Source organism: Boleophthalmus pectinirostris, unplaced genomic scaffold (genome assembly GCF_026225935.1).
Source record: "Boleophthalmus pectinirostris isolate CB_2022bp ecotype Guang Dong unplaced genomic scaffold, ASM2622593v1 HiC_scaffold_2, whole genome shotgun sequence".
Taxonomy (NCBI): domain Eukaryota; kingdom Metazoa; phylum Chordata; class Actinopteri; order Gobiiformes; family Gobiidae; genus Boleophthalmus; species Boleophthalmus pectinirostris.
Window position 1 is genome coordinate 14,335,421 of NW_026571152.1, and position 27,273 is coordinate 14,362,693.

The 27,273-nt window shown below is 41.0% G+C and overlaps 1 protein-coding gene across 4 annotated transcripts in view; it reads right to left on the bottom strand.

Moving 5' to 3' along the window:
* Positions 1 to 27,273, bottom strand: part of mef2aa (myocyte enhancer factor 2aa) — a 127,105-nt gene that overhangs the window by 11,897 nt on the left and 87,935 nt on the right. For 2 of the 4 annotated variants that reach the window (XM_055155185.1, XM_055155186.1), the window contains exons 4-7: positions 11,927 to 12,028; positions 11,730 to 11,864; positions 8,571 to 8,754; positions 3,476 to 3,639 (exon numbers count right to left, since the gene is read on the bottom strand). In XM_055155185.1, the coding sequence (XP_055011160.1) occupies positions 3,476 to 3,639; positions 8,571 to 8,754; positions 11,730 to 11,864; positions 11,927 to 12,028 (585 nt within the window). The remainder of the gene's footprint in view (positions 1 to 3,475; positions 3,640 to 8,570; positions 8,755 to 11,729; positions 11,865 to 11,926; positions 12,029 to 27,273) is intronic. The other 2 variants (XM_055155187.1, XM_020934697.2) reach the window with 2 other exon arrangements.

Here is a 27,273-nt window from a genome sequence, read left to right on the forward strand (position 1 = left end):
AGGGATGTCAAGATTATTTGGTTAATATGTTCCCATGACAACATAACATTATAGAATCCCTACAGTTTAAACTATAAAACTACATTACGCAATATTTACTCTCGTGAGCTTTAAGCCATGTTATACAATGTTGTTACCTCCTCAAAAACAGACCTGGAGTTGTGTTGTTTCATTCACACATGTTTGAGTAATTATTATTAGTTTGTCTATATCAAAACACAGGGTTACAGGGTTTGGTATAATACTGCTGCAGCCACAAGGGGGAGCTAATGCATGTGGATAATGCATGGGTCCTGGGTTCCACAGTGGAGACTTAATGTATCATAGGATTGTTTTTCAGAGTGTCTTCATTAGTGTTGCAGACTTTGATACTAAGGAATAGACTGCATAGGCAATACCAATTCTGATACCACAATGATAATGAAAAACACTTTCTTCAAACAATAGAATGTGATTATCAACATTCAACAGCTTAAGATCATTCTTAAGATATTCAGGAAAGGTTCAGTCCTGTCCTTTGAATGTGACTTTTTAAATATCGATACCTCTCAAGTGAGTATCTAATTTCGATACTAATTGTGATGTGAGGGAGTTTCATAACTGTTACCTAGCTAATGTACACAGAAATTATTATCTGACATATACAAATATAAGAAAATACATTCATTTTCTTGAATTAATGTTTAAAGTATCAGAAAAAAATAGCTTCTTTTGTATTAAATGTGGCTAACTTTTGGACAGTATTCTCTGTAGTGTGTGATCAATTCAATGTGCTGTAGAACTCTCCCGCAATTTTCAGCATATTTTTCAACAATTCTTCACAAATTGCTTCTTGGTTGGTGTAAAACTATGACCTGGCTCACAGCAGATTGATATTTATACCACTCTGCACTGAATTCTGAGTTCACATTATCAATCTGGAATGGCTCTCGCTGAACATGATCGGAAAATGTGAAGCATCATGATGATTATTTGATTCTGACTGGTTGACACATCACAAAAAGAGGAACAAACTTCTCAAACTTTTGTTACATTCAGCTGAGAGAAAAGCAGAGACATCTTTCCTGTCCACGAATGCACAAAGAGCTTACCTTCTCCAAGTTTTCACAAACAAAATAGTCTGCTAAAATAGGCAGTAAGTACATCTGACGGCATCACCATGTTTGTTTTGGTTTGTTTGGGTGCTTTGCCTTTGGCTTCCACACAAACCTCAATGCTGCTCTTTGATTGGTTGCCCACCCAATTAACTTTAGCACGCGCACTCCAAGATAGACTCTGTTTGTGAAGTTTGTGAACTCACAAATATCACGAGAATCCATCTTGGTGCTCAAGGTTAGTAAAACTATAATTTATATTTACACTAGTTATAATCCCACCAAATTAGGTAAAAAATTGAAAATCATACAAATCTGTCATATGCACTTTCAGGTTTACAGTACTTCCAATTATTCAGCCACATTGTTGACAGTAATGATAACACAGCGTGCAGTGAGCCAGTGAGCCTTTAAAAGTCTGAGGGAAGAACATGACATCAGAGCTTTTGACCATAATACAGAGGGATCTGAAAGAGCCCAAACACAGTGAGCTCACAGCATCACAACAGTCATTAGAGCTACGGCTGACGCACGCACAGACTACAGGCCCAGACTACACTTCATACAGCGCTAATGAAGGCGTATTGACAAAATAAGCAAAAAAAATAAATAAACAGAAATAAACAAAAATCTCTGGACAGGAGCAGAGTGGTAGGAGCAGCACAGATCAGACCATTTCTTCAGGGCTGATGAAGAGCTCACCTCCACACACTGTCCCACTCTGATGTGCGTTATCTCATACCATTATGATATTATCTGTAGTAATGACAGGCTGTGTACTGCCCCCTGCTGGCTAAGCTTGTGCACTGAGGCTGTCTGTCTGACCTCATTTAACCCCAACATAACCGCTGCTGTAATCCAATTCGCAATTTAATGACAGAGGCTCAAAATGACTGAAGTGTATACAGAGCTGCAGGGAAGGCTTGTGCACTCAGGTTAAGTAATAAAATCAATGATAATGACAGCACCCTCCGTCTGATCATCTAAGACAGGCACATGCTGTATTGATATTTGCAGTGACATCATGCTGGGGGTGTTCTAACACGTATCTATTGGCGAAATGTTCAGTAGTTACCATGGGGACACAACACACACATTTGCAAACACAGCCAAAAAAGTTTTAAAGTTCTGAAAGTTTTAACTCAAGAAAAAATACAAAAAATGATTTAAAAACACATTTTCAGGGCCTGTTATGCAATATGAGCATTCATGGTCCTGTTTAGGTGTTTGATTTTCAATAAAAAGGCAAACTGAAAACTGTTGGCAAATGCTATCTAGCTTGTGACTGTAATTTTATGTGTGAGAGACTTTGCTAAGATCACAAATCAGCTCTCCTGTTGTAATGCCAACTAAGTCAGACTTAAATCTGACCTTTACACAATCTGATCAGAAAAAAAATAACAAGTCTCAAGACAGAGCAATGCCTACAGTTAGCATCACACCCCCAGAGAATGTTGATGGCATCCAGTGTTTCTCACAGAAAATTGGTTAGGCAAGGCAGTGCGGGGGGTGCACGGAGTTTCCGTGCACGGAGAAGACGTGAGGAGTGGTGGGGGTGAGCGGAGATTCTGTGTGATGACTGTAATTTTGCAAGGATCCATGTGGTTGGGGGGGTCTTGGTCAAGGCGGTCTTCACTATAAAGTGCTGCGGGAAACACTTACATCAGCCGTAAAGTATCATTGTCTACTGTTGCTGCTTTATAGTGCAGGTGGGGTTTTGTATATACAGTATGTCAAGTTTGCTACAAATATATGTTTTTCAGCAGCCATGTAAAATCATGTTATGAAAATGGCGGCCTAATTGCATTTGTTTAGTTTCAGTAATGCATGTGAAACCAAGGAGCTCATTGGTCACTTCTCATTTAAAAGTAAAATCAAATTTCCCTCACCTCAGATTAGTTTAGTTTAGTGCTTCGCTTATTGATTCTGCAGAAATCTGCCATGTTTTTCAGTCCCCTGTGGTAGTTTTTTCCTTTCTTGTTTTCTCGTAAACAGCTATATTTACTTTCATACGGGCAGGCTGTGCCTGTCCCTGATTGGCTAATCCACCTGTCAATCACTCCGATTTGAAAACATTGAGATTCCAGATTTAAATGTTCCTAAAGTATCGGAGAAGTGTGTATTCTGGATCACAGACAACACTAAACCACTCCCACCCTGCAAAATGTCTATGTGCCCCACCCGCCTCTCTTTTAGACACCTCAAACTTTTATGATTAAGCAAATAGTATTTTAGTCTCACTTTGATGACCCAACTCATGTTCACAACTTGTCTAACAGCGGGTACCTCATAATGACGCTCATAAAAAACCTGTGAATCAGAACATGCAAATGACCCTCCCCCTCCCCACAGAGCTGGCGCGTGCCCGGGGCGGTACTCACCAGAGGGGGCATGATCCCTTTGGACGCCGGTGGGATGACCACCCTGAGCTCGGGCTTGCCTCTGCCCAGCGCCAGGCTCTGGGCAGCGGGTGGGGGTGACTTGGCGTGGACCCCCTTCTGACCCAGCCCGGGGGACCCTCTGCTGGGGTTAACGAATCCATTCCCTGCGAGAGAGAGGAGAAGAATCAACAACAACACCATCAAACCAGGCACCGTGACCCGGCACCCCCAGCTAACCGCTAACAGCTAACCGCTAGCTCCACGCCGCATTAACCGTCGCGCGCCTCTGGGAACTTTTAATAGGCTCCGTAATTATGGCGGCGTGCACGGCAGTAACGCGTCCATTGCAAACTTGATGAGGCTGAGTTTTTTATGGAGTCTCTGTAGTGTGAGTTGAGGAGCAGATCACAGACAAATGTACTGTGACTGCTCCAACACATCAGGGAATTCTAAACTATAAAAGTGTTGTTTCCTCTCCACACTTTGCTGTACGCTTCAGTGCGACGGAGAGTTTGTGGTGTCTGCCGCTAACCTATGTAATTTAAACAAGAGCAATTAGCAAAAGTACAATTACAAGTGAGATCATGTTGTCTGTAAGAACAAAATGTCCCTGTGTGTCCTTGAGGTGTTACTGTGTGTAAAAGTGGCTATTCGTGTAGTTTAGAAGTCTACAAATATGTTCTGAAATGTTCCTGTATGTCAGATGCCCTCTCTGTGTCTTCATGGGGTCTTATTTTGTATAAAAGCTGCTCACCCTGTAGTTTAATCTTCTAAAAACATGTTTGATCCCTAACATTAAAGGATCAAAATTGGACATTGGACATTGGACATTAGTTCTAGAATGGACCATATTAAAGCAACAAATAGGATTTTAATATGATGATATATGTAGAAATTAAAAAGTATACAATTGCCATCGTGCAACTGAATCAAGCCTTTTTGTGTCAGCTATTAAAGAGACTGTATGTGAGATTTTGATATCAAATTCCATCAGCATGAGCAGATATGAGGTAAATATGTTCAACTCAAATATAACTTTTACTGATAACAAGTCTAATGTTGATCTATGGTTACAAAAACATTGATGATGTCACATTTATAAGGTGTTTTGGTTTTTAAGATGATTATTAAATCAGAAAACAGAATGAGGCTTACGCGAGTTTCTCATTTGGTTTGCCAGTTTTAATGCTGAAATCCAGCTGGTTTAAACCTAAAATGCCTCTCTCTGATCTGAATGCTCTCTACCTAAACTCAAGCACCTACAAAACAATCATGAGTCAGTGCTAGTGCAGCCTCTGCAGCTCAGCGAGGGAATTCTGGAGGTTATAAGCTTTCACCATAGGCTGTATATATAAAGGGACAACGCTCTAGCTGCCATGTTCCAAGCAGGAAGTTCGCGTGCGGGCTCTTCTGGCTCCTTCTGATCCTGGCTCCATTTGACTTACATTGGAATATTGCTGCTCCTCTCTCTGTAACTGCTGCTGTGAGCCTTGTCATTTTGATCTTAAAGTATTCCTATTAACCCACTCTACATGATCCTGTTTTTTTCCTCACTATTTTGTCCATCAAAAAAAATCCTATTCATAATATAGAGCCTGGCTCCAAATTTGCCTCTGTAACCATTAGTATCGGGAGCTTCCTTTGAGTTGCGCTGAATGCTATGGGTGACATCACATTTGCTTAGTCCTATATAATATCTATATCTGCAGGTTAAGGTCCTGACAACCCAAGTTCAGTTGTGATTGTAGCACTTGAAGAGGATAGACACAGTCCCTCTAAATAAAGAAAACAGCTTCTGCTAAGTATTTAATTGAGTTATTTCCATTATAAGAACAGTGAATAAAAGTTAAATAAAAGCATTAAAGCATCATGGTACAGATTTCTATTAGAATAATGAGTTGTCTTTCATTTACACATGTATTATTCATATAGTTTCAAGAACCTTGAAATGTTTCCACAAATTCTAATGCACAAACAGAAGTATGGAGAACCGCTAAAGCCCAAGGGAGTTTGTAGTGAATGCTATCTGCCACTGTATCAGAGATCAGTGACACAGGAGCACAGGGGCCCGGGGCCATTGTGTGTGTGTGTGTGTGTCTGTGTGTGTCTGTGTGTGTGCAGGCTCCTGACAGAATAGAACAATAGAGGAACAAATAAACAGTCTAAGGCGTACAATGGTCTGACAGCTGAGTCAACACACAGCTCTCAGCTCCAGTGTGGGCTTATGCAAGAGACTAGTTTACTCTGTCATTACGCTCTGGTAAATATAGAAATGTGTCTTAAAGGGGAAACACTAGCACTGATGTGATGTAATAGAATGTATGTGTAGACGTTATGGTGCATTGTGAAAGGGTCAAGTGGTGAAGTGTGGGGAGTGGCTGCAAAACTATATAACGAATTACTGGAGCAAAGGTAGCACTGTAAACTTAAAGGTCCTGTATTACGCTAAATTGACTCTTGTGAGCTTTAAGCCAAGTTATAACATTCTTACCTTTTCAAAAACTTTCTTGGGGCTGTGTTTTGTTTCATTCACACATCTGAGTAACCCTTTTTTATTAGTCTGTCTACATCTCCAAAGCTCTGAATGTTCTGTTCCACCTTGTGATGTCATGAACAAATTTTACAGCTAACCTTAAGGAGGGTTAAAATAGCGCCTGGGTAAGATGTCAAAATTACTCAAACGTGCATGAATGACATCTAAAAGCAACATTATAACATGGTAGAAAGCGCCAAAAAAGTCAATTTTCCTTGATAGCCCCTTTTTAACCTATTACTTTGGTAAAAGGACTAAGGACTTTGGGAACCCTGTGTTAAAGAAAGACTCTGTAACTCTTTTCTGGTGATAGGTCTGCCATTTGCTGGTCTCCATGAAGATGTTAATGGTTTACTTGAAATGTTGTAGAGTATGACATTATCCCCATGATGAAAATCTGCGAAAAACCACTAGGTCCAGGTACAGACCGATGGAGAGGCTTTTTCCACTGTTTTGAAGTTTTTGTCCAATCAAAACAACTCTAATTGAATAAATGCAATACACATACAGCATTTGTAATGACATACTGCTGAAATTGTACCGTAAAATTCAAGGTAGTCCTAACCAAAACTAGCTCAAGATCTGGAAATGAGTCCCTAGGTCCTGACAGGTTGGTCCAGAGGATGAATTTCTCAGGCTCGATACCTTACATTCAAGTTCATATCATCTCCATGGAGACAGTGGATGCTTGTTACTCTCTGCACCTCCAACACACATCATGGATATTTTCTTGGGCTTGTTATGATGGGAGAAAATGTAGCACCCAAGGGACCCTTCTCTAGTTCTTGAACCAAGATCTTGTCTCGTTTATGTTCATGAATCTGCCATTGAAATACGATATATATTTTATTTGGTTAGTTTAGTTTTCTGTCTTTTAGCTTTAGAAGGAATCCTATCAGACAAAGGGAGAACATGCAAACTCCACGCAGTCCAGGGCTCATCTCTGGGCCTTCTTATGTAAGGCAGAAGAGCATCCAAAAATAGACTTATTCGCTTCTCTAGAACTCCTCTCCTCCAGCACGCGTCATGAAAGTGATCAATAATCCATGATAAACATCTGGAGTAGAGCACCTGCTGCCCTCCCGTGCTCTCTGTGTGTGGGGAGTGTGTAGGACGTGGTAGGCTCTCATGCTTCCTCGTTCCCCACACGGACTCACTGCCTTATAAGGGTTCTGTTATGTTATCATATTCATGTTGTGTTTAGTCTCGCCAGTAATTCACTTTCCAATACAAATGAGGTGGGATGGCAGGGTGGTTAAGTGTTCGCCCATTAACCAGAGGGTCATTGGCCCAAATCTAGGCCATGAACTAACTACTGACTAAATATGAATTAAAATTGGATTGGATTAACACTGTAAAATAAAGATGCCCTTGGTAACTTTTCTCGTGTGGGGGTCTGCAACCTGCTTGTCTCCATGGAGATGTCATTATATAGTTATTATTTTATAGATCTGACCTGAAACTTCTCCATGGATGTAGATAAGTTTACATGACATCTCCATGGAGACATCACTCAAAACGTTTCCGTAGTATATCTTTAAGAGAATCTGGAGCATGTGTGGGGAGTGTGTAGGACATGGTAGGATTTCATGGTTCCTGGCTCCTCACTGCCTTATAAGGGAGCGAGGAGGCCATATGCACCTGCCCAGAGCAGAGGGAGTAGCGGCTGGGGGAGCTATGGACCGACTGACAGCATGGAGGAGCCTAAATCATGAGCACATTCAGGTACAGGTGGTTGCCGGCATAGGGTTGAGCGATTTTGAAAAAATATCTAAATATGTTTTACGATTACTAGAGGTGGGACGTGACAGAATTTGAGGGTGAATTAAGCTTGATTTATTCATGATGCGTCTGCAAGGTGGAGCACTTCCTGTATTACTGCATGACATCACGAGCTGGAACAGTATTTTCTGTTTGAGAGAGCCTAGATATGCAAGGTGTGTTATACTTGTGAGAATGATACAAAACGAAAATCCAGGTATGGCTTTCATGAGGAAAAACATGATAACATAGATCAGATAATAGGAGAATACGGGCTCTTTAAACAGGGAATCGCGATGTGGTGATTTTACTAAAAATGCAGATTGAGATCACAATACAGGCCCGTACAGTTCCCTTAAGACAGTGGAAACATATTTAGATCACCATGTTACCTTTTAACATTTTAAAAATGCTGTGTATTTGCTGAAAAGTTTAACCTGTTTTAAGTTTCACTTTAGCTTTTAACTCTGATTTTTCTTATAATAGAATTAAAACGTGGCAGCATTACTTAATCACAAAAGCATGTTTTAAGTTAGTTGAAAGGACTTTAAGCCATTATATTAATATGGTAATTTTGTGGACCCAGTGGTTTTTCTTTTCATTTATTTCTTTTCAAAATAGTCTTTCATTTGTTGAGAAATGAACACATTGCATTCCTGAACTTGAATGCGACTTATTCACTGTACAACCACTACTATAAGTACTACAGCCTCTTTTACTCCAGCTAACATACCTAAAGTCACTCCCAGCCTCTTCACTATAATTGTGTGCTTCTAGTACAGCGGGACACTCTTGACTGACCTGTGCCTGGGTGCCTGTGGGTGCCTCCGCTGGAGCCCATATTCCGGTGCAGCTGGGCCGTGCCGGGGCTGAGCATGCTGCTGTCGGGCCCCCCCAGAGTGGCCCCTGGAGCGTACATGGAGCCCGGGTTGGACACGGGGACCGCCACATGCATGGAGAAGTTCTGCTGGGGAAGGCCGCTGGGCTGGAGGGCACAAGAGAAGAAAACATTTCAAATTAGTATTGTTTTTAGTGAGATAAAGTTATATCTTATCTTATCAGATTCATTTTATGTTTAGTCTGGCCAGTAATTTAACTTTCCAATACAAATAAGGCTGGATGGCATGATGGTTAAATGTTCGCCCACTAACCAGAAGGTCACTGGTTCAAATCTAAGCCCCAGATTAACTAATGTTTTATACAAATTAGCTTCGACTACTGCCTACCTAACCTGACTTAATAATTTAAATTTGCCGACCAGACTAACACTGTAAAGTAAAGATGCACTTGGTAACTTTTCTGGTGGGGGGTCTGCAACATGTTTGCCTCCATGGCATTGTTATTACTATTATGTAAAGTTCCACAGTATGCCATTAATGTATTCATCTTGCATTTATTCAATTGAATAATTTTTCTGGTTAAAATTATACAGTCTTACTGTGAGCAGGTTTGCCTCCCCACAGATCTGACATGTAACTTCTCCATGGACATAGATACGTTTAATGCCATAATGTGAAACATTCCAGGTAAGAAAATGACACCTCTATGGAGACAAGAGCCGGATTTTCTGACAGAAAAGTTCCATAGTACATCTTAAACAGACCCTTGAGTGTCATCATAGTGCACATACACAGTGTAAACATGCATCAGTGTCACTACAGCCCTGCTCCAGTCAGCACACACTTATGTATTTTTTACTCTCTGCGGGCTGATATACTTCATAAAGACTAAAGGGGGTGTCACCACGAGTCCCCTCCATCTGCGGCAGGTCACACTCATGCCTACATGTGAGCGCTGACTGTACACGGCAGAAGTGAAGTGAGGTGCTTTGACCTGGGAGCGGTTGTTGTGGCATTAAAATGAGCCTACCGTGGAGTTAGTATTTACCATTAGTTTCTACTGTGGTGTTAGCATTGTCATTGTCTCTTTTGTCATGGAAACCCATCTTGTACCTTTAGCTAAAATGCACTTGTGTCATTTGAAAGCTATTATTATAAAAGAAGGTATAGCTATAGTAAGGTTACAGATTAAAATCTTCATGTATATTGATAGTCATGAATTTATATCATAAAACTTAAAAAGAAAGCTTACTTTTAAACACCATTTAAAGTAGGGTGACCAGATTTTCAAAATAAAAAAAAAACTGGGACATCCCTGGTTTGTGGTGGTTGGTAATAATAAAATTGTGAAATGAGTGCATAATTAAAGAATGAAGTGGATTTAGCTACAGCTACAAATTAAAGTGAAAAAATGTCTTCAAAGTTCACTTTCAATGGCTTTACTGAAAAGATGCTGTCAGTATCAAATCATTCATTTTATGTTACAACTCGCGTTGGTCTCTGGCCTAGCTAACAACATGTTTTTCAGCTGAGTTTCTCAAAGACAACATTGTTTTTTCGAATGCCAGCGGCATCTATGGGTGAAAATATCTGGTGCTACAACTGAAAGAAAATAATCCTTGTTCTGGTTTTAAATAACAAAAATACAGCTATTATATAACATTAACTTATTGTAGTCTTGTAATGAATTCAATCTGAATATATTTATTTATCAATCTGTAATCTTAACTATGTAATACCAAATGAATTAACCATTTTTTAACCTTTTTAAACTACATATTCAACAAGGAAAATTGTCATGCACTCGGCACTAATGTGAGTCAGTAAAGTCACATTTTCTTTGTGTTTTTGTCATTTTTACACATATTTTACCAAAACAAATGACAGTGTATGCCTCTCTTTAATGTTGGCAGGTACTAGATTAGTCAAAAATAGGGACACCTGGGACATTTCTTGTATAAAACTGGGACAAATCAGTGTTTTTGGATAAATCTGCTGCTCAAAACAGGCTCAAAACTGGGCCTGTTATGGTTAAATAGGGACGTCTGGTCACCCTAATTTTAAGATAACAGCAGAGGCGGCTAGAGTCCATGCTAGCGTAATTGTAAAAATCACCTGTTGTGCTTTTATTATTATTATTATTATTATTATTTATTTATTTATTTATTTATTTTTTACATTCAACACAAACCCTCAAAACAAATACAAAAATTAACAGTAAAATAAAATATGTTTGTCAAAAGGTACAAAGTGGGTTTCCGCTACAAAATGGACAATGACAGTGACATTAGCATTAATCAGTTGTGGCTAGTATGATCTACTCTGGCTTTAGTATCTTCTGTTTAGCCATACTGTCATGTTAGCATTAGTGCATTATTGTCCGCGTGTCACATCTGAGTTAGGGTTTGAGTTCAGGCCTATAGGGGGCGCAGTGGTTAAAGCCAGGCACCATGATAAGATCACAAGGAAGTAGTGTTTAAACATGTACTTTTGCCCCATAAGTAGAAAAGATAATTAAATAATTTGTGGGAGTGGTAGGAGGCAAAGATCATCATATTTTGTAAAATAAATACATACATAAATAGTATAATAATAATAATAATAATAATAATAATACATGTCTTCATATTATTCTCTTCTCTGTTTTAAGTTATTTGTTTTTGTTTGACCAAATAATAAACCCTAAATGTTAACATGTAATACATATTTCTCTGTGACGTGAGCAGTCAATCACATAACAATGTTTCCTGGTAGCTGTCACCATCAGCCTGACTCCTTGTCTCCTTGCTGTGCCTAATAAAGTGCTTTTTTCAGATTATTTTCAAACAAATAACTATAGAAATATACAGAAAATTACCCTGCAACGGAAAAGCTAAATGTAACAGTGTCCGTTACTTTGTGCTATATCCAGGTATGTAAAACGTGTTGATTTCCATATTAGTAGCCTACTCCAGAATACTTTGTCCTTTGCCATGTGATCTCATCATGGTGCACCTGACTCTGCACCGGTGTTATCCAGAGCAGAGGAGACAGTGAGGATCAGAGGAGCTGCGTGGGGAGGCAACCAAGGAGGAGTGCCACAAAGCCAAGCACAAACAGCTCTGTAAAGCGCTGTACTTACGAGTTTGTGATTTCGCATCATATTATCAAACTCCTCATTTATTTTTTTATACTTTTCTTCGGTGTGTGGAGTGAGCACATAGGACGCGTCGGGGTCCGGGCTATCGCACCCTCTTTGTTCCTTCTTGTTTAGCGCCTGCATAGAACAGCCACATAAAGACACAACATGAAACATTTCTGTTGCCAGGAGATACTTACAGCGCAGCGCTTGTACAGTAAGTCAGAGTCGAAGTGGTCCTCCACGAAAGTGTCCTCTGCCTCAGGGCTAGCACACTCATTATGGCCTTTGTTTCGCAATTTCTGAAAGGAGAGCGGACAGGGTGGGTCAAACAGTGAACATGTGGAGTGGACAGGCCGGGTCAAATATAGTGGAGATGTAGTGTGGACACGATGGGTCAAATAGTGGACATGTGGAGTAGATGAGTCAAATATAGAGGACATGTGGAGAGAAGGGGCCAAAGATAATAGACATGTGGAAAGAATGGGTCAAATGTAGTGGAGATGTGGACAGGAATGGTAAATGTAGTGAACATCTGGTGTGGACATCTGGTGTGGTGAAATAGTGGATAGTGGACATATGAAGAAGACGGGTCAAAGAATAGATAGGATGGGTCAGGTATAGTGGAAATGTGGAAAAGATGGGATGGGTCAAATAGTGAACATGTGAAGTGGACAGGGTGGGTCAAATAGTGAACATGTGAAGTGGACAGGGTGGGTCAAATAGTGAACATGTGAAGTGGGCACAGTGGGTCAAATAGTGAACATGTGAAGTGGACAGAGTGGGTCAAATAGTGAACATGTGAAGTGGACAGGGTGGGTCAAATAGTGAACATGTGAAGTGGGCACAGTGGGTCAAATAGTGAACATGTGAAGTGGGCACAGCCGGTCAAATAGTGAACATGTGAAGTGGACAGGGTGGGTCAAATAGTGAAAGTGTGAAGTGGACAGATTGAAGGTAAATAAGTTAAAACGCTACAATAAAATACCTTAAAATAAAATTTTAAAATAAATAAAATTACCAACAACTGGTGTACTACATTTTTGTTGTACTGAGAATAGTGTGATGTGTATTTAATGACACAGTAAGTACTTTTACAGTATGTGGTTATTAAGGCGGCTTTAAATGGAGAGAGTTTGGAGTGTCACTTCATATCCTTCCCTCTTAAGTGTTCTTAGAAACCTACCTCCTCCTCCTCTTGTTTCCACTCTCTCTCTCTTTTCTTTCTTGCTTTCTTTTTCTATCTCTCTTTCTTTCCACTATACATCCAGTTCACTTTTTCATCTCTTCATTTTTGTCTCTCTAGCTCCTTTACGTTCTTTTTTCACTCTCGTCCCTCTCTGTCCCTGTTCTTTATCTGTTTTCTCCTTTCCTTTTTTTTCTCTCTCTACGCCCTCCATGTTCTCCCTGCCTCATCATTCTCTCTATATCTCCCCTTTGCTCTCGTTCTCTCTCTCTCTCTTATCTTTCTGTTTCCCTACTCCCTCTGTTTCCTCTCTTCTCCCCTCTATCTCTTTCTTTGTAAATTTCCACTCTGTCTCTCTCTTTTCTCTTTTCTCTCTCTCCTTCTGCCTCTCAAAGCCCTCCCTCTTTCATTTGAGTCTTCCTTTTCTCTTGGCTCATTCATGAACATAAAAAAAAGTATGTAACAGAAAGAACTCCATCATCTCTCCCTTCCTATCTATGCTCTTTCTTTCTTTTTCTTTCCCTCTCTCTGTCTGTTTCTCCCTCCTCTTGCTCTTCTCTCTCACTCCACCTCCTTTCTCCTTCCCTCTCTTTCTTTCTCTTTCTCTCTCGCTCACTATCTCTCCCTTGCTGTTTCTATCTCCCCTCTTTCTGTTTCTCTCCCTTCTCTCTCTCTCTCTGTCTTCCCCCTCTGTCTCTCCCTCTCTCTCTCTCTCTCTCTCTCCCTCCTCCGACCCTCAAAGCGCTCCCTCACTTCATTTCATCGGAGTCTTCCCTTTCTCCTGGCTCATTCACGGACATAAAAACAGTATAAGGACATCACAGAGCAGAGTCCTTTCAGCCACGAGCATCATTCTTAGCAAAGAGAATAAAACGTATTCTCAATGTGCTCCAATTATCAGTCTGCTTATTTAGCCTTCACATGAGCAGAGGGGTTTGAAGAGCTGCCATAGACCTGTTTGGAAATTTTAGATGTACATTTGAAAAGCAGAAAAACTGAAAAAGAAAAATTGTAAAACATGAGCATTCTGTTGTTTAAAACTCCTATATTATGTAAAATTGACTATTGTGAGATTTAAGCCACATTAGAATGTTGTTACCTCATTTAGAACATACTCGGAGTTGTGTTTTGTCCTTTATTATTTGTCTGTTTATAAGTCCAAAGCTCAAAATGCTCTGTTCCACCTTGTGATGTCATGAAGAGGCAGTTAACAGCTTCTTTTAACAGTTTCCAAAGTGTTGCACAGACAAATTAATACAATAAAAGACAGTAAATCATATTTAAAAACAATAAATAAAAAGTGTTAAAATTCATAAAGCTAAAAATGATAAAACAATGAAAAAATAAAAGACACAGAGGACCACACGACTTGTCAATGGCCATAGTTATCCTGCCACTAAAAACAGTCTTACCCACTCCACAAAACACCCGAAGCAAATCTATTATTAAGCCAGACTGTCGATGTAAATGTCTGTGTTGATAGAATAATGTTTGAAATAAAACAGACCTTGCATCGCGTGAATCGTTGCATGTTGAGGGACTATTTTCTCATATATCAGTCCGCCGCTGCCAAGCTTTTTATCAGGAAGTACAACTCGCTGCTGCTGCTCAGACATAAATCCTTCAAATGCAAGGTTGGTTTTACTTCTAAAATTATTCTATCAACACAGACATTTACAGCGACAGTCTGGCGTTATAACTGTTTTGCTTTGGGTGCTTTGTGGAATGGGTAAGACTGTTTTTAGTGGCAGGCTAACTATGGCCATTGACATGCACTAGCCTAGCACCAGCGACCTCTGCAAATACAAAGACTGGATGGAATATTTTTTTAAAAAGTGTCTCCACACGTCTCCAACACTCTGGCTCACTAGGAAATTAGGTCCTATGTCCAAAATTCCAAACTGTTTCTTTAAACAGCTCTAACTTACAGGCGACTTTATAGCTCAAAAATACCTAGATAACCAGGCATTCTGACTGTGAGCGGGGTCACTTCTCCACAGACCCATCCTGTAACTTTGCCTGATTTGGTCCTCAAGAAGATAGAAAGCTTTAATACCGTACATACCAACATTCCAGACAAAGCAACCACATCTCCATGAAGAAAAGCATTTGCACTCAATGCACCTTTAACTAGAACGATCTTGACTGTGTCTGAGTAAATAATATACTTCATATTTCAGTATAATAAAACAAAAAAAAGTCAAAACAAAGACTTAACAGAGACAAAACCAGGACTAATCCAAGGCTCCCGCTCTCTCCTGTTCTTAGCTTAGGTTTGGTGGATCTGCTCCTCATTACTGTACTCTAACAAGACTCGTGTAAAGTGTGACAGCTCTCCGGCTCTCCACGCGTCTGTTTGATTTATGTACCTGTCCTACCCTGCGCAGGTCTGACCCGGAGTCTGAGGAGCACCCGGAGGTCAAGATCCCGCCGTGTACGCAGGGGTCAAAGGTCAGAGAGCAGCCACTCTAATGAGACCGAAGGCAGGGCTGTCTCTCACCCGTCAGGCGGACAAATGCGTGGGGGGCGTGGGGGGGTGGAGGAGAGGTTAACGCAGCTGCTACTTCCTCTCGTTCACTGTAAAATAATGTTTGTGAAGGTGGAGGTGGAATACGGATATTGATCTCAGTAGTTTTGACTGGTTTAAGATTACTTCAAATAGCAAAAAATGTCTCATGTACTTTTACTTAAGTACATTTGAGAGAAGATAGCTGTACTAGTCCACTACGCTTTTGAACTGAACTGAAAAGTAGAAGTATTTTATAATAATCTGAAAAGGTCGAGGGGTTTATTTTTAACACATTTGTCTGAGCAAAGAAAAATATACAAATAATAAAAACACCTAGAAAAAAATGACTAAGTTGTTTCTGTGGAACAAATTTCAGCACAAATCTTAATCAAAATCGCTACATTTGAAGCCTTATAAGACCTCAAAATCTGCACAAAATACTTTTATTTTTTACTGTTTAGGTACATTTTTAAAGGTGCACTGTGTAACTTTTCTGTGGAGGGTTCGCCACCTGGTTGTCTCCATGGACATGTTATCATTTTGTCTAGAATGTCCCAGTATGGCATTAAAAATATCCATCTTGCATTTACTCAATAACATGGGTTGTTATTGGCCAACAGTAACTTGCATTCTTACTATGAGTGGCTTGCCTCTCCACAGATCTGACGTGCAACTTGGCCCTGTGGTGCCACCTGCTGTTGCGCAGAGTTAAATAAGTGTAATGCCATACTGTAGAACATTCCAGGCAATATCTCCATGGAGAAATACAGATGACTGACCTTCTGCCAAATCTTTTTTTTTTTTACTTTAACTTTTTTGTGAGTGTTTTTTTCTCCTGTAATTGTACTTTTACTTAAGTAAGAATGAGTACTTCTTCCACCACTGCTGACCAAGTCCACATAGTTTTACAGCTACACTAGAATTTCTTAAAGGTCCTATATTACACAAAATTGACTCTTGTCTCTTGTGAGCTTAAACCATGATAGAATGTTGCTACAAAACACAACTCCAGGTATGTCTTTGATGAGGAAATAACATTATAAAATCAGAAAATAGCACAACATGGCCCCTTTAATACTTAACTAAAGTTTATCATGTCAAGTTTTGTTTCAGATTCTTAACTAAACTTAAGGACTAAACCATTAAGCACATGGGAAGGGGGAATTATAGTTAAACTCCATAGACCTTCATCAAACTCACTCAGACTTTTAATTTTTATTTTTTTCTTTGTCATTTCAAATCTATTTGTTTATATAGTGCAGAGACGCTCGTGTGGCTAACCCAAAATACTAACCACAACCTCACTCTTCCTCCTGCTCAACTCTCTACGGCAGTAGACTGATTGTGGGGGACACACCTACACTACTCACTATTCAAATACTACAGACTGAATATACAACTACTCATTATTCAAATACTACAGACTGAATATACAACTACTCACTATTCAAATACTACAGACTGAATATACTACTCACTACTCAAACACTATAGACTGAATACAGAACAACTGATGGATAAAGTATGATCCACGCGATGGGGGTCCTTCACACTGTAAGCATGCTATGTAAAACTAACAGATCTGTTAGTTCTTTAACATTTGCTAGTTATTGTAACACTAAACATACGCAAACATGTTCATAGGGATGTCAACATTATTCCGTTAACAATAATTGTCATTATACATGTCACACTATAATCACAAGAACTAAACTATTACTACTACTATTACTAAACTACTACTGTAGCCACTGCTGCCCTGGCCACTGACAGAAGTGAGCGTGACAATCCGCCCCTCTGACCACCACCACACTCACACACCACATTCATAGGCAATGTGGGTAAAGTGTCTTTCCGTAAGCACACAGTCAGTTTTTACCATTGTAGCTCCACTGTGGCACTTGGCATTCCCAGTGGTCTCTCATCAAAATACTCCCCGGGCCCGGCCCTGCTTAGCTTCTGAGATCTGACCAGATCAGGCTTTGGAGGTATTGGCCACAGTAAACTATAGAAGAAGTTTCTAAAAAATTGTTCGTATTCACCTGCAGTGCCTCACTTTAATTATCATAACTATGCAGATGCATATGACTGATACTGGGGGTTGAACCTGGGACCTTTTTGCTGTGGGGGGAGACTGTCCCCCCTTAAGCCACCATGCTACCACCTGCAAGTCATTGAACCTGTTTTTAGGTTCTAGATTCTTCCTCTTTAAATCTTTTTTAGTTGTGTAGAAATAACCATGCCTCCTCCACTGCCCACTCCATCCTGCTTTCACCACAAACATTCACTGCACAACCACACGGTGAGAGGGACGCCCCTGGACCAGAAAGTGACACAGCCACATAAATACCACGGTTCTACACAGTCCACATAGATCTGGAGTGTCTGGGCCTAAATGACTGGCCCTGGCCTCACCACTGCACATTCTCCTGAATCTAAAAACACACTGTTATTTCCTGTTTACGCAGAGCCAGAGGAGGCCTGTGCTTAGGCGGGCCGCAGACGTGCACATGGGGCGGTGAGGGTGCGTGGGGAGTGGTGAGAGTGCACGAGGGAGTGGTGAGAGTGCATGAGGAGCAGTGAGAGTGCACGCGAGAGAGGTGATAGTGCACGAGGAGCGGGGAGAGTGTCTATATCTCTAGCTCCAAATGCTCTGTTCCACCCTGTGATGTCTTGTAGTGGTAGTTTTCAAGTTAACAACTACCTTTTACCTTTTCTTCAGTAAAGACTGGCAGTTCTGGTGATGTTCATCCAAATCATCTAGTGAAGGTGTATAGAGTTTAAATACACAGTGGAGAGCTTCCTGTATTACCACATGACATCACAAGGTGGAGTGTTTTCTGTCTGGGAGATGAACTCAGCCTAAATATGCAGCATTTGTGTGATAAACATGTGTGAGTGACAGAAAACACAACTCCAGGTATGTTTGTCTTGAGGAAACAACATTATAATATAGATCAGAAAATAGCATAATATGGGCTCTTTAAATATTTTAATGGGATCTATTTACCTTTTTTTTCCCAAATTGTCAAAAAAAACGTCATGGTTTTAAAGTGTGTTGCAGCATCATAAAGCTCAGTAGAGAGTAAAGGAAGTGGCATTTCCTGTTCCATCAACAGACTGGAGAAACCACCGGAAGATCTACTGTGTGGGAGGAGATCAGTGCTATAGGAACAATAGTGTAAGCAATGTTAGGAGTAGGAGTAGGAGAAGAGTAGAAGTAGTAGTAGTAGTAGTAGTAGCAGTAGTATGAACAATATAACAAACTATAATAGTAGTACTGCAGCAGTCATATAGCAGTAGTAGCTTAGTAGTAGTAGTAGTAGTAGTAGTAGTAGTAGTAGTAGTAGTAGTAACTGTAACAGAAGTAGTTTTTGTAGTAATAGTTGTAGTTGTTTTAGACCTTGGTTATTGTCTCACTCATCCTTCTGATTTGATGTCCAGTAATAATCATCTTTTTAAAAATTCATTTAGTTTTCTCTACTGAAAAGATCTGTGATGAAAAGACTGGATGTGCGTCATGAGCATTGTGTCCCGAGCGCTCCTGAATGCCTCAGCCTGACTCACAGGGTTAACATAGCAGGGTTAGCCATCAAGGGTTAGCGTAGGAGATGTCATTTGTGACCGTACCAGCTTGTCAGAGCCTGAACCCGTCAGATCTCAGAAGCAAAGCGAGGCCGGTCCTGGTTAGTACTTGGATGGGAGACCACTGGGAAAATCAGGTGCCACAGTGGAGTGCAAGTGGCAAAAAAAAAAAGACTGTCATTGTGTCCTTAGGCAAGACACTTCACCCACACTGCCTAGTATAAAAGTTGTGTGTGTGTGTGTGTGTGCGTGAGTGATGGTGGTGATCAGAGGGGCTGATGGTATAGATTGGCTGCCACGCTTCAGTTAGTGTGCCCCAGGGCAGCTGTGGCTTCAACAGTAGCTTACCACCACTGGGTATGGAGTGACTAAATAATGTTCTGTAAAGCGTCTTTGTGACATGTGTCAGTGAAAAGCCCTATATAAATTAAAACTCACTTAGCTAAGTTTTACAAAATAGTAAAAAAAAAAAAAAATAAAATGACTGTTGAAATATAAACTTTTTAATGATAAATATTTGCTCAAAATATGCAAAAAATCTGTATTTAAATTGGTAATAAAGATTAGAAAACACAGAAGTGCTGAGTAAAATCTAACTACACAAGAAAAACTAATAACTAACTTTAATGATCATGGTGTCCTCAAATAATCATAGCTATCATTTTTTTGTTTTTAATTCTAAGAATAAACTCCGTCGAATGATTGAACTTTGATATGAATATATTTAAAAAGATACTTAAAGCAATACTTGTGGCTAAAGCAGAGAGAACACAGAGTTAAATGAGTTGATTTAGAAAGGGGCCAAATCAGACCACTTGCTAAATGGGGGAATAACAGACAGGTTAGAATAGAGAAGTGTTATAGTAGCAGGGTTAGCGAAGCAGGGTAACTATGGCGTCAAAATAGTCCCACAATACACACACACGGTAAAACATGCATTAGGGCATATTGTATTATTTCACATGCGTAGATATTAACTGCGAGCAAGCAAATGATCTCTGCGTGCTATTGTCTTCATTATTTGTCCAAAATTTTCAGTTTTTGATTTTGTGTTTAAATGATTAATGGCTCTTCTAAGTCCGAGGCCATGGTTCTCGACCGGAAAAAGGTGGCTTGCCCTCTCCGGGTGGGTGGAGACTCCCTGCCTCAAGTGGAGGAGTTCAAGTATCTCGGGGTCTTGTTCACAAGTGAGGGGAGGACGGAACATGAGATTGACAGGCAGATTGGTGCAGCTTCGGCAGTGATGTGGTCGCTGTATCGGACCGTTGTAGTGAAGCGGGAGCTGAGTCGAAAGGCGAAGCTCTCGATTTACCGGTCAGTCTTCGTTCCTACTCTCACCTATGGTCATGAGCTCTGGGTAGTGACCGAAAGGACGAGATCGCGGATACAAGCGCTCGAAATGAGTTTCCTCCGCAGGGTGGCTGGGCGCTCCCTTAGAGATAGGGTGAGGAGCTCAGTCACACGGGAGGAGCTCGGAGTAGAGCCGCTGCTCCTCCACGTCGAGAGGAGCCAGTTGAGGTGGCTCGGGCATCTGTTCCGGATGTCTCCTGGGCGCCTCCCTCGGGAGGTGTTCCGGGCATGTCCCACCGGGAGGAGGCCCCGGGAAGACCCAGGACACGCTGGAGGGACTATGTCTCTCGGCTGGCCTGGGAACATCTCGGGATTCCCCCGGAGGAGCTGGAGGACGTGTCTGGGGTGAGGGAAGTCTGGGAGTCCCTGCTTAGGCTGCTGCCCCCGCCCCCTGCCCCGGATAAGCGGACGAAAATGGATGGATGGATGAATAATGGAAAAAAACTGATAACGTCCGTTTCCTGTTTCCGTGACTTAAACTGCGATGTCGAACTTTTGCGCCGCGTATGGGCTGATCCGAGGACTGAACCAGGTCCTACTGAATCAGGAAGTACCAGTTAATGCTACAAATAAGAGATAGAAGAGCAGACTCAACCCTGAGGCCAGACTTAACTACACACTAGTCATTTAAAAGCACACATCATGTTAAATTTTAATACATTTTAATTTTGTTATAACATCATTGTCTTACTAATGAATTTGTATTTCAATTGATTCATGTTTGAGTAATCCTGTAACAATTGTCCCACTTTTGAGTTTTGAGTTTTGACCTATCCCCTATCCCGCCCACTACAAACTCAACATGTAGGTTTAACAAATGTCACAAAGGCATTTTTCAACAATAAAAACACAAATCCTCTGCTTACACCGAAATAATACTCTGAATGTGGCGGGGCTTATCAATTCTGACATGATCTGACCTGTGACTTGGCCTCGGTGGGTGTCACCTCCTGTCAACATTACAGGCAAGACGATAAAAATTTATGGAGGCAAACAGGCAGCGGATCCTCCACCCGGAAAGTTACATATTGCACATTTAACTTTTTTTTTTTTTTGGAAAATGCGGCATCATATTTTCAAACTGATTCAACAATATTTATTTATTTTTTATTTATTTATTCAGGGAAGCGTCTTACTCATTTGCTTTCAGTTCAGGGTGAATTTTTTTTCCGAGATGGACGAAAGCTGTAGATAGACCCAAGGCTGATGCTGCTTCTTCCTGTCTTCCTGTCTTGCCTTCGCTCAATTTCATTTCTCTCCAGCAACTAGGTCAGGAATGGGAATACACTAGATGGTTTGCAAAAACCCCGGAAGTGCGAGTCCAGGCACCAGCCAATCAGCGAAGAGCCATATATTCTGTGTTGGCAACAATTCCCAAAATCGAGGATTTAAAGCCAGAACAAAGAGAATGTTTGGTGAATTTTATCAAGGGGAAAGACGTTATTGTCCTTCTTCCCATGGGATCTGGGAAAAGCCTAATATACCAGTTAGCCATTACATATGTCACAACCAGCGATTGCTTAAATAAAAAAAGTTGAGCAAACAAATCTAATGCTGTGAGGTCAGACAGTTTCCACAAAGTGAAACCAGCTGATGAATCAGATCAGGCTAGATTCAAACAGAATGTATAAAGAACTGGCTGGTCAGACAAAGAGAGTATAAAAGAGCCGGATTTCCTTTTACATTTATAGAATTATGTCTTATTTCACTCCTGTCTCTTGCTCTTTTTTGCTACTTATTTAGAATTTATCATTGCCATTTTTTTTTTTTTTTTTGCTCTTTGTTATTATATTATATTGTGATGTGTGAGCTACTGCGTCCATCTAATTTCCCTTGTGGATCAATAAAGTTTGTCTAAGCCCAAGCCTACGCACACCTACATCAGTGTATACAGACGCTGGGGGCAAAGTGTCTTGCCCAAGGACACAACAACAGTATTCATCTACGGGAGCTGGAATCGCACCGCCAACATATGGGTCAATGAATCGCTCTGCCAGTGATGTTTACGTCAAGGGCGGTTTTTCGAGAAGGTGCCAGTCTCTCCAAAACCGCCGCGAGTGAAACGGACAAAGACAGTGAAGTGCACACAGATAGCGTATGTATTGTACTGAACACTACACTCAGCAGGGATGTTCAGACCTGGTCCCCCTCACATGAACAACACACATCACATCACAGTCTCTGGTTTATAAAAATCCTGTTACATAAGACTCCTACACCAGCTCCTTCTCGGCTCCTCTTTCACAAATGGACCAGGAGAACACAAACGTACTCTACTCTCCATCCATCCCTCGCTCCCTCTCTCCTCTCTCTTGCTTTTTCTCCTCTCCTTCTCTTCACTCTGTTTTTCCTCGCTCTTCTTCTTTCCTTTCTTTCTCGCCATAATAACTCTCCTCTCTCTCTCCTCAGCTCTCCTCTGAAGTCTCGCCTCCTTCTCTCCTCTTTCTCCTTTCTTTCCACTCTCGTCTAACCCTCTCTCTGCCCCCTTGTCTCTCCGTCCTTTCTCTTTTCACCTCCCTCTCTCTCTTTCTCTCATCCCTTTCACCTCTTTCTCTTATCTCCTCCCCACTCTCCCCTCTGTCTCATCCCTTTTGCCTTTCTTTCTCTTCTCTTCTACCCATTTCTCCTCTCTCTCCTCCCTTTCTCCTCTCTCTTTCCCCTTTCTTTCCACTCCTGTCTAAACCTCTCTCTCCTCCCTTTCACCTCTCTTTTGCTTCTCTCCTCCCCCTTTCTCTTCCCACCCTCTCCTCCCAGCCCCTCTTTTCTCTCTCTCATCCCTTTAGCTTCTCTTATTTTCTCTTCTACTCCTTTCTCCTCTCTCTCCTCTCTCTCTGCCCCCTTTTCTCTCCTCTCGCTGCCCTCTCTCCTTTCACTCCCTATTCTCTCCCCCCTCTCTCCTCTCTCTTTCTCTTCTCTCCTGCCGTGTTTCTCTCCCAACTTTCTCCTCCTCTCTCTCTCATCCCTTTTGCCTCTCTTTCTCCTCTTTTTGACCCCTTTCTCCTCTCTCTCTTTTCCCTTTTCTTTCCACTCCTGTCTTACCCTCTCTCTACCCCCTTTTCTCTCCATTCTCTCCTGTCTCCCCTTCTCTCTCCTCTCTCTATCTCCTCTCCCTTTCACCTGTCTTTCTCTTATCTCCTCCCCTCTTTCTCTCCCCCTTTCTCCTCTCTCTCCTCCCTCTCTCATACCCTTTTATTCTCTTTCTCTTCTCCCCTACCCCTTTCTTTTCTCTCCTCCCTCTCTCATCTCTCTCTCCTGTTTCCCCGTTCTTTCCACTCCCATCTAACCTTCTCTCGCTACCCTCTCTCCTTTCACTCCCCACTCTCTCCTTTTTCTCCCCTTCTCTCTTCCCTCCCTTTCACCTCTTTCTCTTCTCTCCTCCACATTTCTCTCCCCACTCTCTCTTCTCCCTCTCTCCTCTCTTATCCCTTTTGCCTCTCTTTCTCTTCTCTCCTACCCTTTTCTCCTTCCTCTCTCCTCTCTCTCGCCCCTCCCTTCCACCTCTCATCCTCCTCTTTGCTCATCTCTCTCTCTCTCCTCCTCTCCTCCCTCTCTCCGCTCTTCATCTCACTTATCTTTGTACAGTTGAGAGGAGCAGCGTTAAGGCAGAAAAAGGCTTGAGTGCTAAATTGTGGCAGAGAGAGAGAGAGAGAGAGAAGGGAGGATGAATAGAGGATGGAGAGCGGATGGAGGGAGTATGGAGAGGCGGTTACCATGGCGCCCTGCTCAGCCTGGACCAGGGGCTAGCATAAGGCCCAGGATGTTAGCTTAATGGAAGACAGAAGAAGCAGAGAGCAGATTTGGTGAAACGTGATGGTGCTAATGGAGGTGTTTACAGACCGGGTTTGGACATGGAGCTGATCAAAAATAAAAATCCTGTTTTTCAAAATGGAACACGAGCAGCTGTGTGTAAGGTCTGTGACAGGGTAGAGAACATTAGCAGGTGGATTTATGTGTATTTCATCATGTATTTGTTAATAAAAATGTAAAAAAAAAAAAAAAAAAAAAAAAGTTTAGTTAAATTCAGTGACTTCATATTGCGTTATAATGCTTCAAGTTTATACCAATTTTGGCTCAGTTTTAGAATTTAATATCGGTACAATTATTTCATTTAATTTTTTTTTTTTCTAGAATTACTTTTATTATTTATCTACACGGATAATTATGAAAATGTATATATTTATTGTATGCCTTTTTTTAGTAGTAGTAGTAGTAGTTTATTCGGTCATTTTGCAGCGCTACAAAACAAAAAAAACATAGACTACAACCCCATGGATCATGACTGAAAATGTTTAAGCTGAAGTGAAAAGTACTTATAATGCAGAACCCCTTTTAAACAATGACAGAATTCGAAAAAAGAAAAGCAGCATATGAAGTTTGCATTTACAATTTCACTTATGACTTACGAGACAAAATATTAATTAAAACTAACAAAATTTAATGCATAATTCATTCATTTCAACGCTCTGTAACTTTCAAAGCTTTATACTCTTTTTACAGGCTTCTACAGTGTTAGACTTTTTCTTTTAAATTGTCACTCAGATGTCTTTTTTTCATAACAATAAGACAAGGCAACATGACAGACTTCTACGGGTTATTAAATGTGAACGCACAACATTATGTAGATCACCATGTTACCTTTTATTGTTTTGAAAATCCTGTATTCACTGTCAGCAACATAATAAGTTTCATTTCATTTCTCACGCTCTGAGTCCTTCACCTCTTTGCTCTCCACGCTAAGTCACCCCCTTCAGAGCGCTATCACAACACAATCAGCGTGCATTCCACTAATGAAACTACTGCACATCGCATCAGGTTTGTGAAGTCGCTGTGTACAATTTTGTATGTGTGGGTTCAAATAGTGGCCATGAGATATCGCTAAAATATTCAAATCTGCATGGACAACATCTAAAATCTCTTCAGGTATGTTTTTGGTGAGAGAACACAGTTATAACATGGTAGAAATTTCCAAAAGTCCATTTAGATTTAGAAATAGGCCTAAAATGGTAAAAATGGTAGATGATCACGTTTTTATTTTGCACTTTTCCACCTTCAAGGCACTCAAAGGGCTTTAGAACAAGAAACCACTCACTCATTCATACACACTAGTGTACGCAGACACTAGGGGCGATGTAGGTTAAATGTCTTGCCCAAGGACACAACAACAGTATTCATCTGTGGAAGCTAGAATCGCACCACCAACCTGTGAGTAAATGGATTTATGATTTATGTTATGATGTTTATATCGAGAGCAGGATTCGAACCGCCAACCTTCAGATCAGTGGACAAATGCTCTAGCGACTACTGTTATTCTATTGGCCTATTCAGTAGAATAACTTGCGCAGGTGGCCTATGTGATCGAAAGCTGCTTCCTTCACAAAAAGTTACGGCAATTACGTGCATGTGTACAAAGACCTCAGTGGTAAAGCTTTACATTTCCTACTCTGTTCCTAATAGTTTTTTAACCAAACGTGCTACTGTTGTTAGATTAACTTGCGTCCCCGCTGTTACGCTAAAGCTAACATGCTAAGCTAATCCTCATGACATCACCATTGTTCCGTCTGGTTCCGGCTAACGCGCTTATCCGAGGCCTTTGAGTGTGGAGGCGATCGGAAAAACCAGGCCCTGATACCACGCTACTTTATCTGAAGTAGTTTCTCTTCTGCAGATCTAAGCCGCGCTCCCATGATCCTTTGCTGTGTTTGGGCGTTGAGCGGGAGGCTATTTTGGTGCGCGGCTCAGATAAAGTTTGGCAGCAGGTCGCCAGGGGAAACGGGGGTAATTCCCAGGCTCTGAGCTTCTAGAGGGCACAGCAGAGTTTGGTGAAGAAATTAGAAGATTCTACTTAAATGTTAAAGGGTACTTGGAGTCATTTGGTAAATAAGGTTAAAATAACTGCCTGCAGCCTGCACTCTTACTGTTATTAAAAAAAAAAAAAAGTACTAGTACAGAATGCATTAGGTAAGTGAGGAATAACTTTTAAAATTAACTCATGTTTTGTTAGATTTTTATTTTATGACAGAAAAAAATAGTGATAGGACTTTCAACTGTTTAACGTGATTTGAATCTTTTGGATCCTTTTATTTCGAGCCATTCCAATTACTGGCTCTTTTTTACATATACCATATTTTCCGGGCTATTGGGCTCGCTCTTAAGCCCTATCAAAAAACGAATGCGCGCCCCAAAATTCAGAGCGCCCTATACACGAATCCATTCAGGTGTCCCAGCACGACTTCAGTAAATTACAGAGCCGCACCAGCCGCACGCAGCGCATGCAAACACGCATGGAGCAGACAGTGACCGCACAGCGTAACACACCCGCAGCCACACTCATCACTCCACGCCGACGAGGAACGGAACGAACCGAAAAAGTGAGTGCAATGTGCCACTTCTACCCACAACTGAACAACTGAGTCACTGCAAACACGGCAACAATCCAGCAGTCCCAGACAGCACCCTCCCTACACGCCACAATTGAACAAACCCGAGAGTCACCAAACAAAGTCCGACTGACCGGTGAATTTTATTTGTGAAAAATGTTCGAAAATAGACCATTTAATGGCAGTGCGCCTTATAATTCAGAGCGCTCTATAGTGCAGAAAATACAGTATATAGATTTTTATACAGACAGAAGCCAATATGAGGACTCATTTTAACAACAAACTAATCGGAAAGAAATGACCAAGGCTCAGATTTGTTCAAAATGGTTCAAACTGTGAGCGGGAGTGTGTTTATCCTTTGAAATGATGCATACTCAAAAGAAATGTTGCACTACAATAATAATAACTGAAAGACTAAATATTATTATGATGCCAAATGTGTCTTTTGTCTAAAAAGCTGTATCTTATTTGTGTTGGGTCTTTGTTGGTTCAGTATAAAAATCCATAAAAATGAGAGAAAAAAAAGGTTCTGGTTCTAAT